General features: G+C 42.1%; 1 protein-coding gene across 1 annotated transcript in view; it reads right to left on the bottom strand.

Moving 5' to 3' along the window:
- Positions 1-15375, bottom strand: part of LOC126248064 (D-beta-hydroxybutyrate dehydrogenase, mitochondrial-like) — a 238693-nt gene that overhangs the window by 8394 nt on the left and 214924 nt on the right. The window contains exons 4-5 of the mRNA XM_049948705.1: positions 10915-11067; positions 1675-1842 (exon numbers count right to left, since the gene is read on the bottom strand). Of these exons, the coding sequence (XP_049804662.1) occupies positions 1675-1842; positions 10915-11067 (321 nt within the window). The remainder of the gene's footprint in view (positions 1-1674; positions 1843-10914; positions 11068-15375) is intronic.

The following is a 15375-nucleotide window of genomic DNA, read 5'->3' as shown; positions in this document are numbered from 1 at the left end:
ACTTCCAGATAGTATTCCTTATTGACCATAAGGAAGGAATTCATGATGCACTATCCCATTGTAACTGAAGAATACAGTGAGAAGAGCCTTCAAATGTGATTGAACTTTTTTTTTTTTTTTTTTTTTTTTTTTTTTTTTTTTTTTTTTTTTTTCCAGACTTGGCTCTTCAGGCAGTTTCCATTGGGATGATTGGGGCTTGGTTTCGATGTCATACTCATATACCCATGTTTTGTCACCTGTTATAACCTTCTCTATAAATTCTGAATTGTTGTCAGCTTCATTCAGCAATTACTGAGTGATGACTGCACAATATAGTTTTTGATAGAAATTAAACAGTTTCGGAACAAACTTTGCTGCTACACATTTCATGCCCAAAACATCAGAAAAAATTGCTTGGTGTGAGCCAGAGGACATGCTGACATCACCAACAACCTCCCTGATGGTGATTCGACAGTTTTCCAGAACCATTCTCTGTACTTCTTCCAAATTGTCATCAGTAATTGACATGCTAGGGCATCCAGGGCGGTCGTCATTTTCAGTGTCTTCTTCAGCCTCTTTGAAACAGTTATATAACTCGTAAACTCTTGTGTTACCCACAGTAGATTTGCCAAAAGCCACAACCAACAATCAAATGTGGCTATGCATATTATTTTATTTCAAGGACACTTTAATGCAAATTCTTTGAGCTATCGTTTTTGAAAGTAAAAATTCACTAAACACTCGAAAACACGTGTAACATTTTCGACTGTCAGCTGTAAACTAAATATTCAAGATAAATATGCAAATGAATTCGTATGCAAGGAACATCTCAACAAGATAAAAAAATAGAATTAAAAAAATCTGTTTCCTTTTTGATCACACCTGCTATACAAGACTCAATACTTGGACTGATCTACTACGTGCAAATTGAAAAGGACCCAAGTATGTCTGGGTGGTTATTCACCATTGTGTCATCTCACAGCTCCAATTTCCACAAGCAGCACCACAAACCTGGGTGCTTCAACCTGTCTGTCATATTGCATTGCCATTTCGTTTGTCAGAGAACAAGTTATGTGGTGTATGCATGTCAGCCCCACAATCATTATGTGCATAGCATGCCAGAGAGGCATCTGGCTGAGGTTGCTGTGACCAGGACAGTAAGATACCGTGGTGACCCAACAAGCAGCCCCTCATCTGTGTGTGCACTTCTGTTCTGTTTGTGTCGCAGCAGTTACACTGACCTGTTATTTTTAGTGGCATTGGGCTTCTTGGATATAATTAGAACTCTTGCATCTTGTGTCTTTGCTGGTATCACACTACAGATTTTGACTCATCTTAGGTGTGTCACGCAGCTACCTCTTTTAATGAGTGCCCAACAGTATGGACTTTATGTAGTACCATTCCTGAGAACCATCTCGACTTGCACATTGCCAGCTTCATAATGGTTAAACACTATTGTTCTTTGAAATCAAGTAGTGATTTATAAAATCTGATAACTGTAAACAATATTAAACATTCTTGTATGAACATACGGAAATGAGAAAAGAACAGTAAGGAAATGTGTTGCTTATTTCATGCAGACTTGCTTAGTAATCTGATTCTGAGAATACCAAATTTATGAATATGTATTAAATAGTCAGAACATCAGTCAACAAATTTTTAATGTCTGAGAAACTATGTACGACATCTACATACCTGTAGTATAATCACCAGGTTCGACAACAACAACATCGACACCCCAGCGACGCATCTCAAGGCGAAGGCAATCGCTGAAGGCTTCCACTCCAAATTTTGCGGCACAGTACGATGATCGAAGTGGGGAAACAACACGACCCAAGATGCTCACTACATTTATGACACGACCTGACCGATACAACAGAAAAAAAATAATGTATGTGTTTCTATATTATAGAAGAAGACTGATAGTTGTAGAAGACAGGGAAATAAGTAAACTTAAAACATAAGTGAATACAAAGAGTAAGCAAAACAAAGGCATCACATTAATACAGTATTTGTAGTGTGTCTGAGCTTGTGACAGTGTCGACTGAAATACGTTACTTAGAAGTAGGAAGGTAGTAGGGATAAAATACAGGAAGAAAATGTAACCTACAACTTGTATGAAAACCAGACTACAGATTCTAAACATTAAGGAATGTGAAAGGAAGGCAGTAACTGAGTGAGAAATGGTTATGGCCTATCCTCCAGTGTGTACATTGAGCAAACAGTAAAGGAAATTAAGGAGAAATTGGGAAAGGAAATTTTCTGGGAAAAGAATTAAAAACTTTAAAATTTCTAAATTTTGTTGGTATGGCATAGGACTTTGAAGATCAGCTAAAAAGATTGAACTGTCTCTTAATGAGAGGTTGTATTGTGAACAAAAATAAAGGTAAATCAAGGTTAATGGAGTCCAGCCCAATTAACTGAGGTGATACTGAAGGAATTAGATTATGAAATGAGATGCTGTCACAGGTGCAGGCATTTCTTGCTGACAGATATTACTGTAGCATTCAAATGCTATTTTAAAAGCTTCCCAGTTCCCCCCCCCCCCCTCCCCCTGTCCCCCCCCCCCTCCATCTTGGTTCATGAGCCCTTACTCAATATCTTTTCAGTTGAAGGCAGCCTACAGAATTTTTCCGTAATAGCGTACAAAAATGTAAATGTAACAGGATAATATAGAGAATGCTCCACTGAAAAATTTCAGGTAGGCAACCTGGGGTCGGAGAAGCCATTTTAAGGATATATGGAAGTAGACTTCTCTACCCCTTTGTCTAGTGTTACTGTTTTCCAGTTCATTTACAACTAATATGCGTACAAATTTACACGTACTGTGCTGTTGATTTACATGTACATTCTTTATTCCCTGCATGGAAACAAGGACGACCAGCTTGATGCTTAGGAAGTCGTGATGCAGGGTTTGTTTACTTTTCTTGTCCATAAGATGGCTCTGTTGTGTCTTATATACAGTGTCCTGTGACAGAACGTGCTATGAATCAATAACAGACCCAGTTATTACTCAGTGCTATTTAGAGACACACAGTACAAGACGATGGAGCAGTAACAGTACAGTTTTGCAGAACTCGCTGACATGCATCTTGTGTGTGGGGAAGTACGTTGCAGTGCTCTTGCTGTTGGAAGGCTGTACAGGGAATGATTTCCTAACAGGCACCATCCGTCACAACAGATTGACAAATGCAGGAGACTGGTTCATCGGAAAAAAGAAACAAGCGACCTGGCAACACAAAGACCACTCTCACAACCGATTTTGAAGAGGAGGTGCCGGAATGTGTTGCAGCAGACCACACTACAAGTACTCATCACAGTGCACGTGAAATGGGCACTGCACGTACTAGCGTGTGGCAAGTACTCCACAAACAACAGTTACATCTGTATCACCCACAACATGTCCGTGCAATGCGTGTGACTGACTTTGCATCAAGGGTCACTTTGTGTCAGTGGTTGCTCCAACCATGATCAACCAGATTTCCCCCAAATTGTGCTGTTTACTGGTGAGGCTTCATCTGATTGCGATGGTATTTCAAAAAGAAGGAATAGCTGTGTGTGTGATGAGGAAAAGCCTCAAGCTGTAGTAGAGTTACACCATCAAGTACGTTTTCCTGTGAAAATCTGGGCCAGCACTGTAGGCTACAATCTCATTGAGCCTTATCTTCTACCTGGCCTGGCCACCTGTACTTGAGGTTTGTGCAGAGAGTTCTACCTGACGTGTTGGTGAACATACTGTTGGCTGTTTGTGAGATAATGTGGATACAACATGACAGTGCACCACCTAACTTCAGTATGGATCTCCGCAACCATCTCAATGCTGTCTTTCCTGGTCGCTGAATTGGAGGGGGAGGTCCTATTCTATGGCCTGCAAGGTCACCTGACTTGAATACTATGGAGGTATCTAAAGCCACTTGTGTATGAGACCCCAATGGATACAGAGATGGAATTAACACACATCAAAAAAAGTTTTGCATCGCCTCGGTTCTGAGAGTTCCAGAACCTGTACAGAAAATTGGAATAGAGATCAACCTAAACATCATTTCTGCCCTTTTGACTGCTCACAAAAACCACACATTGCATGTTGTACCATCATACAGCGAGACCTTCAGAGGTGGTGGTCCAGATTGCTGTACACACCGTACCTCTGATACCCAGTAGCACTCCTCTTGCAGTGATGCATGGCTGTATTCGTCGTGGCTTAGTATCCACAAGTTCATCAGTGCACTGTTGGCCCAGATTGTCCCACTTCTCAACAGCAATTTGTCGTAGATCCCTCAGAGTGGTTGATGGGTCACGTCGTTTGTTACGGTTCACGTCTGTAGAATATGCTGATCACTCTAGTCAAGCAATGTCGTTATCCTGAAGGATTTCATTCACAAGATGCACACGATGGGGGTGCGAATTGTCATCCAGGAAGACGAATGCCTCGCTAATATGCTGCCGATATGGTTGCACTATCGGTTGGAGGATGGCGTTCATGTATCGTACAGCTGTTACGGCGTCTTCCATGACCACCAGCGGCGTACGCCGGCTCCTCATAAAGCCACCCCAAAACATCAGGAAACCTCCACCTTGTTGCACTCACTGGACAGTGTGTCTAAGGCATTTAGCCTGACCGGGTTGCCTCCAAACATGTCTCCGATGATTGTCTGGTTGAAGGCATATGCGACACTCGTCGGTGAAGAGAACATGATGCCAATCCTGAGCGGTCCCTTCGGCATGTTGTTGGGCCCATCTGTACTGCGCTGCATGGTGTCGTGGTTCCAAAGATGGACCTCACCATGGATGTCGGGAGTGAAGTTGCGCATAATGCAGCCTATTGCGCACAGTTTCAGTCATAACCAAACGTCCTGTGGCTGCACGAAAAGCATTATTCAACATGGTGGCGTTGCTGTGAGGGTTCCTCCGAGCCGTAATCCGTAGGTAGTGGTCATCCACTGCAGTAGTAGCCCTTCCAGGGATATTTGTCAGGGTGTGTCAGAATATGGTTTGCTGATGTCACGGTTCCATTGAGGCTGGTAGCCGTCTTACATTTTGTTAGATACAGTACAAATGGTAAGTTCATTGAGTCAATGATAGTATTTGCAGTTAACTGTAGCTAATGTAAATAAAAAAGTACACAGTAATGTGATTTTATTCCTACTATCTGCTTAAGCTGGCTTCTCTGACCCCGGACGACGGTTAAATCCCGTGTCCGGCCGTCCTGATTTAGGTTTTCCGTGATTTCCCTAAATCGCTCCAGGTAAATGCCGGGATGGTTCCTCGTCTTTCTCTAATCCGATGAGACCGATGACCTCGCTGTTTGATCTCTTCCCCAAACAACCCAACCCAACCCAACCCTCTGACCCCGGGTTCCTACCTCGAATTCGATACCCAGTAGCACTCCTCTTGCAGTGATGCATGGCTGTATTCGTCGTGGCTTAGTATCCACAAGTTCATCAGTGCACTGTTGGCCCAGATTGTCCCACTTCTCAACAGCAATTCGGCGTAGATCCCTCAGAGTGGTTGATGGGTCACGTCGTTTGTTATGGTTCACGTCTGTAGAATATGCTGATCACTCTAGTCAAGCAATGTCGTTATCCTGAAGGATTTCATTCACAAGATGCACACGATGGGGGTGCGAATTGTCATCCAGGAAGACGAATGCCTCGCTAATATGCTGCCGATATGGTTCTCTGACCCCGGACGACGGTTAAATCCCGCGTCCGGCCGTCCTGATTTAGGTTTTCCGTGATTTCCCTAAATTGCTCCAGGCAAATGCCGGGATGGTTCCTTGTCTTTCTCTAATCCGATGAGACCGATGACCTCGCTGTTTGATCTCTTCCCCAAACAACCCAACCCAACCCGACCCTCTGACCCCGGGTTCCTACCTCGAATTGTTCAGTGGAGCATCCCCTATGTCCTGTTAAATTTTTGCATGCTCTTATGGAAACTCCTTGCATACAGATAGCCACTTGTGTAATGCAAGTAAAAGTAAATCTCATTCTCAATGCAGGTTAGTAGAGCATGCTGTGTCTTCAATAGTAAGTGGGTTATATGTCTTCTGTCAACATGTCTTTGAAGAGTCATTTCAAAGTTAGATCGTATGCAGGTAGAGTCTGAATAAATTGGATCAGGTTTTCACCAACGAGTGCCCGATTTTTCTGTACCAATGCACATCTCGGACATTCCGTCCCACAGGTTTGGTTCAGTCATGTTTTGAGCCAGCACTAGGTACAAATGGATTTCTTCATTACTACTGAAGGTGATACGAGGTGTGTGCAATACTGAGACAAGATTCTCCAACCTATTATCCAATCCTATAGCAAATATTTCAGCGATGGGTTCGTCTTTTGAGATAATAATGCAGTAACCCACTGCTCCCACTTTGTAAACTCCTCGGGGAACCGTGAAAACTGTACATCTCGGTGGCCTTTTTGGAGTTAGAAGCCCACCGTTCCCAGAAATGCTGGCCTTTCTCAGTGACTCCCTTACTTTCGTTTCAAGATTCTTCTCTAATGATACAAAATCTACATTAGATTCTAACTTTTGTGCAACACAGTGACATCCATTTGGAGGTGAGCCAGTATTCATAGCATCTCCATCAGGACCGTAACCAGAACAACTGCTGAACTACCTGTGTTGCTCCACGTCACCCAGGTGGCCAGATATTAGACAACTTTCCTTTCATTACCAAAAAGTAAGCTCACCGAACAAAATATTAGTCACCTTCAGCTTAACACCTTGTTCTACTTAGTATGACCCATTTTAAGAGGTGATAGTCTCAGTATCAGAGACTGGACTCATTTCTTGATGCACATTACATTGGTGCCTGGCCACTCCTCCTCCAGTAACTCCAGGCAACTTGCCCAGTGGACGTAGTTCTGCCCTTGTGTTTGGCACGTTGTCCCATTGCTATCGGGGAAAGTTTAAGGACAGTAACTTTGTGGGCTCCTCCAAATACAGTGCGTGACAAAAACGTGAAGCAGTCAGAAGCGGAGGAGATAATGAAATGAAACTTCGTGGGTTGAAAGAGTTTTTGATGTTATTTCTGTGATTGCAAAATCTAGGTGAGTTTACAAAGAACTTGGCAGTGTGAGTGTACTTATCATTGTGACACTGCAGCCCCTGTGGCCAGGATGCATGCACTGATTGAGTTGGGAAGGGTCTCATCAAGCTTTTGTATCCTCTCACAAGCAAGCCGATTGACAACAGTTGTAACTGGTCCTCGATATCCTGGATACTGGCAATGGGATGGAGCTGATGTCCGAGCTAATCCCCAACATTCTTCTATCGAGTACAGATCTGTAGTTCTTGCTGACCGTGAGAGTACCGCAGTATCACACCCGAGTCGTGCACACACGTGCCCTGTGTCGACGTGCTGTGCCCTGTTGTTAAATGGCATTACGATATTGTCGCACGAGAGGTATCGTACGAGGATGCGGGATGTTCGTGACGTATTGTTGTGCCGTCAGAACTCCCCCAATCACTGTCGACTGTGACCTGCAGTCGTACCCGACGACTCCTCGACAGGGTGTGCCGGGAGGAACACAGCCGTGCCTTTCCGAAACATTGGAAGAATGGGACTTCTCCCCAGGTCAATGTCTTACTTCCTGCCGACGGTTATCGGGGGTAGTGCAGAACTTTAATTCATTGCCGAGCCACGCGGTCTGAGCCGCCTTACCGCGTTTCACACAGCTGCCCCCGTCGGAGGTTCGAGTCCTCCCTCGGGTGTGGGTGTGTGTGTTGTCCTTAGTGTAAGTTAGTTTAAGTTAGATTAAGTAGTGTGTGAGCCCAGGGACCAATGACTGCAGCAGTTTGGTCCCATAGGAATTTACCACAAAAATTCATTGCTGAAGATAATGTGGTGCTATTTATCAGCATACATTGTTACCAGTCACAGCACCACTCAAAACACAGCCATTCATGTTGAGGTGTTAATGGCAGCCTATGCTTGGGCTTATAATTTCCTAGTCCAGCTCCTGCTAGTCTCCAACAAATGGTGCAGGATGTCATTGAATGTTGTAGGGTCTCCATTACTTGTTCTCAGGTGGCAGGTGCAGATGTGAAGGGATACTGATGTGCTTGGTGCACAATAGGACGATCTCCATTGTGGTGGTCAGACTCGTACCTCGATGATAAGTATGCGTCCCATCGTGTTTCCTTGCAGTCCAATACTGGACTACTGCCACATCCCTCACAAATCTGTATGTTGTTTGATTTGAACAGCCAGCCAAATGGAAGCCCATAATGAGGCCCCTTTCAAACTGTGTCGGGAGCTGAAAATGTTGTCTCCCATGAGTATGCAGCATCCTCTGCATCTTGCACAGTGTTCACTCATCATTTGATGCTGTTCGTGCGTTTAATATACCCTACCGAATCTGTTAACGATGTTAAATACGGACAGTGCTATAGCACTCTGGTGATGGTTCTACCAGTCACAGAGAATTATAAAAATCCATATACATATCTGCTCATAATGTCTGTTGTGTATGAAGTTACACTGACATCTGATAATGTGTTATGGGTGTTGCACTTTTGTCATTAGGCATTTTATTTTATTGTTCTCGAGTGTTTCTCATGCAAGCAGACACAGTAATGGCTGGTGACATGGTGATTGCCATCTTGGAAGATGGTGTAGGTAGTGTTACAGTCCTCTTTAAGATGAGAAGCAAACATCAAAACCTGATTTTTACAGGAGGTTGACTAGCTACTATGTTTCAAATGGTGTGTCATCTAGACCAAAAGTCCAGATGTGCTCAACAGCTACTAGTACACCTGGGAAGCTATAAAGCATCGAGTCATAGGCTCCCTTAAGCATAATGTTGCAATTTTATTCTAACAAGACACCATCCTATCACATTTGCCTGCAAAGTAAAACACTACTCCACAATGCACCACATTTTCTGCCTGATATATCACCAGTTAAAGCATATGAGGCAAAATTATTCATTTGTTTCTTTAAGTCAGGTAGTCACATTCGTTTGACAACATGAACTGTAAATTTTTATAATCACTAGCCATGCATGGCAGAAATAGTAGTTCTGTGGCAAGTCTTTCATAGTGCCGCAGTTTTTAGTGTAGAAATGTAATTCACAAAGACCTTACATGTCCTTTAAACACATAAAGGAAACAAAACTGAATTTCACGTTTTGTGCATTATAATGTACATGGAAGAATATTTTCATCAGTAAATGGTTGACATACAAAGAGAAAATTGTAAATAAATAAATAAATCAGCGAACTACACTACCCGACAGAAAGAAATGAAGCACCCCGAAAACATGGTCATATGTCAATTTAGCTTTGTACATGTGTACACTATCAGTGGACATGTAAATGATTAGAGTTGCACTTCTCTGTGGCAGGTAGAATTGCTGCCAGAGTGCATTAGTGTCACCAGGCTTGGTAGAGTGTACAAGAGGTGTGACTACCGTTAGATGTTGTATGATTGCTATGCAGGACACAGAGATCCTGCGTGCTCATGTGAGACAGCATTATCTGTGCCTGGCACGGTTTGAAAGGAGCCTCATTATGTGTCTCCATTTGGCCAACTGATCAAATGAAGCACTATGCAGATTTGTGAGGGATGTGACAGTAGTTCAGTCTTGGACTGTGTGGGAACGTGAGGGGAGACATACTAGTCATCAAGGTTCCAGTCAACTGTATCTGACCACTACAATGAATGATTACCCTGTTGTGCACCAAGAACATCGTAATCCATTCACATCTGCACCTGCCATCTGAGAACAAGTAATGGGCACTCCATTATAGGTCATCTTGCACCATTGGTCAGAGACTACCAGGAACCAGACCTAGAAAATTACCATCCCATGCATTGGCTGCTGTTAAGAGCACAATGCGAACGGCTGTGTTTCACGTGGTGCCATGACTGGGAAGCATCGGTTGCTGATAATTGTGTTCAGCGATGAATCACAGTTCTACTCGATCCCAGAGTAACATCGACAGTGAGTACAGTACTGACCTAGCGAGAGGTTCCATTCTTTCAATGTTTTGTGTTACTCCTGGTACGTGGTTTGGGGTGCCATTGGATATGTCTTCAGGTCATAGTTGTTAGTGATTGAGGAAATTTTGATGACACAACAGTATGTCACAGACATTCTGTGTCCTCGTGTGTTACCTCTCGTGTGACAGTATTGTACTGCCTTGTTTCAACAGGACACTGCTCGTTCACAAATGTTATGTGTCTGTATGATATTGGGGTACTCTCGTGGCCAGCAAGATTTTCAGATTCATCCCCAATAGGGGAACTTCAACTCCGTCCCATTGCCAGTACCCAGGATATCAGGACTAGTTACAAAAGTTGTAGGTCAACTTGTCTTAGGAGAGGATACAATGGTTTTATGACAACTTTCCCAACAGATCAGTGTATGCATCCAGGTCAGATGGGGTGCAACATCATACTGATAAATGGGCTCAAACTGCCAAGTTCTTTGTAAACTTTTCTAGATTTTGTTATCACTGAAATAACATGACATGCCCTTCAACCCATCATGTTGCATTTTTTGTCCTCCTCCCAGACATTTTTTGTCAGGCAGTAGAAATTAGCAAGCCGTTTGTTGCTATTTCCCTCTGTTTCTAGGTACAGTACTTTAAAATTCTAATTTAACATATAAATGTGTATTTTTGACACATGTAGCTCTGACTAATAAAAGTACTGATACCAACTATCTAAAAATAACATATACTTGAGTTAATACAGTAAAGCTGTTGCAGTTAGCTGTAAAAGACAGGAAAGACATTTGTGGATTATGGACAACTAGAGAAGCACTAAATATGAAGTCTATTAATGTGAAATTTATGTTGTTGTTTCTTTTCAGTTTGGAAATGCTTGGATTTATCCTGCAGTGCCATGTAAGGTAAATTGAGAGAACATCACAAAAGATTAAATGGCTAAGAAAGTGATGATGTATACTAAGTATGTTTACTGACCTTTGGTCTTACGGATGAGTGGGAGGAAGGCCTGAGTGATGCGCACCACACTAAAGAGGTTCACTTCGGTGGCATGCTGGAACACTGGGAACGGCACCCACTCCACCTCGCCGAAGGTCGCAATCGACGCATTGTTGATGACAGCCCAGACACCTGGCCAACAAACATGTCAGGTATGGTTCAAGTGGCAAATTTTATCTTAAAGTCCACTATAAATACACTATTACAAACCAAGAGTCTTTCAGAAGATACGTGGTTGCCAGGAACCCTGTGTGGGGTGCTAGTCTGCCCATGGGCATCTCCTCAGTTGGTTGATGGAGGAATGCTCCTTGATATAGTGGGTACCGAAGAAACAAAATTCTCGTCCAGGACCAAAACTAGCATGGCCAGCTGTGGGGCAAAAGCCATGGAGAAGGCATTGCCTCTAGGATGGGCATCCAAACATAATGCCACTGGTCCTCCAGATGGGGGTTGTGCAAAGTGTAACCTCCACTCTCACGTAAAAAAATACATTGGTTACGACACAGTACAGAACCCTAGGAATCAGAACTGTTTCAACTGGAATAGGACACAGTGATGGACAATGATCTTCTGTTTTGGTCTCTGGTATGCAAGGAGTGTGGAAGTGTGCAGAATATGACCAAGGAGTTAGAGAAATACAAGCTGAAAATTGTAGCTATGCAGGAGATTAGGTGGAAGGGTATAGGATTAATCAAGATAAGCAATGGGAGTATTCTGTGTGAAGACAGGCAAGCACCATGAAGTAGCTACTGGTTTCCATGTACATAACTCAGTAACAAAAGTAGTGAAAAAGTTTAAATCAATTAGTAACGGAATCTCCTATGTAACAATCGCTTTCCAGAATAGTGACATATCCATGATTGATCCACACGCATCCTTTGAGGGTAAGGAGATATTTTACACTGAGTTGAACTATTTGTGTAACTCATCACCAAACCATACTATTAAAATAATATTGGTTGATTTTCATGCCAAGTTAGCTCAAGAAGACGTCTATAAAGTGCAGGTTGGTAATTCAAGTATGCATCAAGAGAGTAGTGACAATGACACTCATTTGATCAGTTTCACAATTGACAGTGATATCTACATCGTGTTTTCAACACAAAAACACATATAAAGGGATGTGGATGCCACCAGACCGGCTAGAATAAGACAGACACCGCATACATGACCAGAAACAGTATGCAAACAGTGTCAAAGATACAGGAATCTATAGAGCAGCAGATTGTGACACTGATAACCTCCTGCTGATAAGTAAAGTAAAAATTAAATTTAAGGTATGTAGAATAGCTCAACAGGCTAGATATTATGGGACTATGATAAAGATTAAACGAAGATGAGAGTCAGACCAGCAGAACACCTAAGTAAATGTGAGGAGACTTTAAAACCAACCATGACTGGTCTCAAATTAAGACAACAGTAAACTGGGTAGCATCCAAAATTTTAAGCAAATGAAAAAGTCAGATAAGATGTGGCTCAGTCAAGTGTGCCACCAATAAATTGAAGAGAGAAGGTTGGCAAGGAAGAGGTTGTTAAAAAATATGAAGGATCAGGAATTAAAACAAGTTTATTGAAACAAGGAAGGAAACGGCAGCTATACTGTGGCAGCAGAAACGGAATTATTACAAGGAGTTAATAGAGGAAGTAAAAGTAGACTGTGTTCATCACAGGGCAAGACAAATGTACCGGAAAGTAAACAAAAAACACAGAAATATAAGAAAAAGAAACACAGGAAGATCTATGTGAGGTACCAGACATAGTACACCCTCTGCCCAACCCTCCCCCACCCTGTCCGAACCCCAAATGAAGAAGAAATATCACAAATTATCAAAAACGTAACAAAGCAACAAGCTTTTGACAAAGATTAACTTGTAGGAGAGCTACTGTAATAATGAATGGAGGACTGATACTTGTTAAAATAATTACAAAACTGATGAGAGATTGTGTGATTGGTAAATGATTGTAATCTGCCCCATATTAAAATGAACAATCTCATGGTATTACAGAGGGATTGGACTCGGTCATGCTACCAAATTTTATCTCAGTGTCTACAGAAGAGAATGATTCAAATTGCAGAACGAATTATAGGGGAACTATGAATGCGGTTTCAGAAGGAACAGATCAACTGTAGACCAGCTTTTTTACTCAAACAGGCAACCGAGAAAGGTTGATTTGAAAACGGCTTATATCAACCTACATAGGGGACAATCACCAACGTCTTGAAAGAGGTCCAGTTCCCACGAATAATATGATTATTACAAATGTGTGTTGAGGAAACGTTTTGCAGAGTAAAGATCACTGCAGGAATATCAGAGCATTTTGAAATCAGAGCTGGTCATAGACAAGGAGACATATTATCTCCAACACTTTTTAATTTAATTTCAGAAAAAATGTAACAGAGAACACCAAACATTAAACCAATCTGGAATAAACCTGGGGAGTAACACAATAAATCAGTTTGCATATGTGGATGACGATGTTCTGGAAAGTAATGTCTCCAAATTATTTATCCTGTTGTTGAGGTATTACATGTCATACATATTACCCGGTCAACTTTCCTGCTCCACTGTCACAAGTTGCAACCCTCTGCTGCTAGAGGGCTCCAAACTGTAGTGTGTAACGTAGCAGAGTGTGACATAACTCTGTCGGCACTCGTGAAATAGTGTGCTGCAATCTAGTTTCTAACTGTAGAAAACGTGCTTCCAATTGAAATCCATTGATGATTGTATCATTATTAGTAATGTGCAATGTTGGGTTGTTTGTGCTCATAATGAAGGAAACGTAATGCTAACCTCAACAAGTGTGGCAGAGCTCGGATCGGATGACTGCACATGGCAACCAACGAGATGAGACTCGTCAGAATGAGGTTGGTGAACTCATCTGGGAAAATCGTCAGATAACACAACACAACTGTCAGGTAAGTGTGACATATCACGAGAGCATGTAGAGGTCATCATTAGAGGTGTGTGGTACAGAAAACTGAGTGCACTGTGGGTGCCTCAAATGTTTACCCCTGACATGAAACGGAGGAGACTGGGCATCTGTGTTCACCGTCATCGATCGTCCTCCGTACAGTCTTGACTTGGCCACGTCCGATTTTCATCTGTTTCCAAAACTTAAAGCGCTCCTTTAAGGACTTCACTTTGACAGTGATGAAGTGATGCATCAGAGGCGAGCCTGTGGCTCCATCAACAAAGTAAAACATTGTACAGTGACGATACCAACAAAGTGGTCTCTCGGGAGAAATGTGTTTGACACCAAGGTGACTATGTTGAAAAATAAGTATGTGGACATGAAGGATAAATATGTAGAATGTTAACAAAGCTTGTTTTATTCAAACAGCTTTGAATGTTTCCACACACAAAATTGGAGGTATTATTTTTTAGCTTGTCCTCATAATAAGTGGTAGCAAAGGGGATTTAACTCATGACAACTTCTTACAGAAATATTGCAAGGAAAGCAGGTTCACAAATTTATGAGGAGAAAATTGAGTATATGGTCATTAGCAAGGCACCCAATGATGGTACCACATAGGCAGTTGATAAAGTAACTTTTAAAAGAATACACATATTTAGAAAGCATTAATAGCGTTCAGAATAGAACCTAAACTGATTTTAAACAAGGACTGCACAACAAACAGAGCATATTTTTGATTGCGAGACATGTTGTGCAGTAGAGCAGTTTCGAGAAGTTTTAAAACTGGGTTATACCAGAGTGTAATTGTTCCAGAAGCTGTATACGGTTCTGAACCACTTACATTAGGGAAAGCAGATGGACAATAACTGATAGTCTTCGAGAGAAAGATATTAAGGAAAACATTTTCCCCAAGAGTGACACCCAGTCACGGAAATGGACATTAAAAAAACAGGAACTGGCAGATCTATACTCACAATCTGAAAAATGTCCAAGTGGTGAAGAAAAGAAGATTGATGCGGACAGGACACCTAATTAGAACAGAAGAGGAAAGAATACCACAACTAGCATTGTCTGGATTTGTGGAAGACAGAACGGGCTGAGGAATGCCACAAATAAGATGGAAAATGATATCAACAGGGATACGGAGACGATGGGCCTCGTAAAGGAGAATGGGCTTTGGCAGACAGGAAACGTAAATGATTGATGAAGGAATGTAGACAACACACTTGCCCCCCCAGGCCAAAGCGACAAATAAGAACAAGAGGATGTTGATGATATTTACAGGGTTGACATGACAAATAACTTGAGAGCTAAAATGTGACTCGCAAGGCATGCTATTTTCTTCACTGGACCTCGACGCTTTAAATATGTATTCCAGTGCATCACACATCTAACTATTGCTTCGCGATAGTCTGAAGCGTTCCTCGTCTTCATTCTTGTGCAGCATCTCGTGCACTGCCCTATCATAATCCACACAATCTTGACATGCGAGACATATTACGCAAAACATTACTCCAATGATTA

The sequence above is a fragment of the Schistocerca nitens genome, chromosome 3, assembly GCF_023898315.1.
Source record: "Schistocerca nitens isolate TAMUIC-IGC-003100 chromosome 3, iqSchNite1.1, whole genome shotgun sequence".
Classification (NCBI taxonomy): domain Eukaryota; kingdom Metazoa; phylum Arthropoda; class Insecta; order Orthoptera; family Acrididae; genus Schistocerca; species Schistocerca nitens.
Note: the sequence above shows the minus strand (reverse complement) of the source record. Positions and strands in the feature narration are given on the sequence as shown.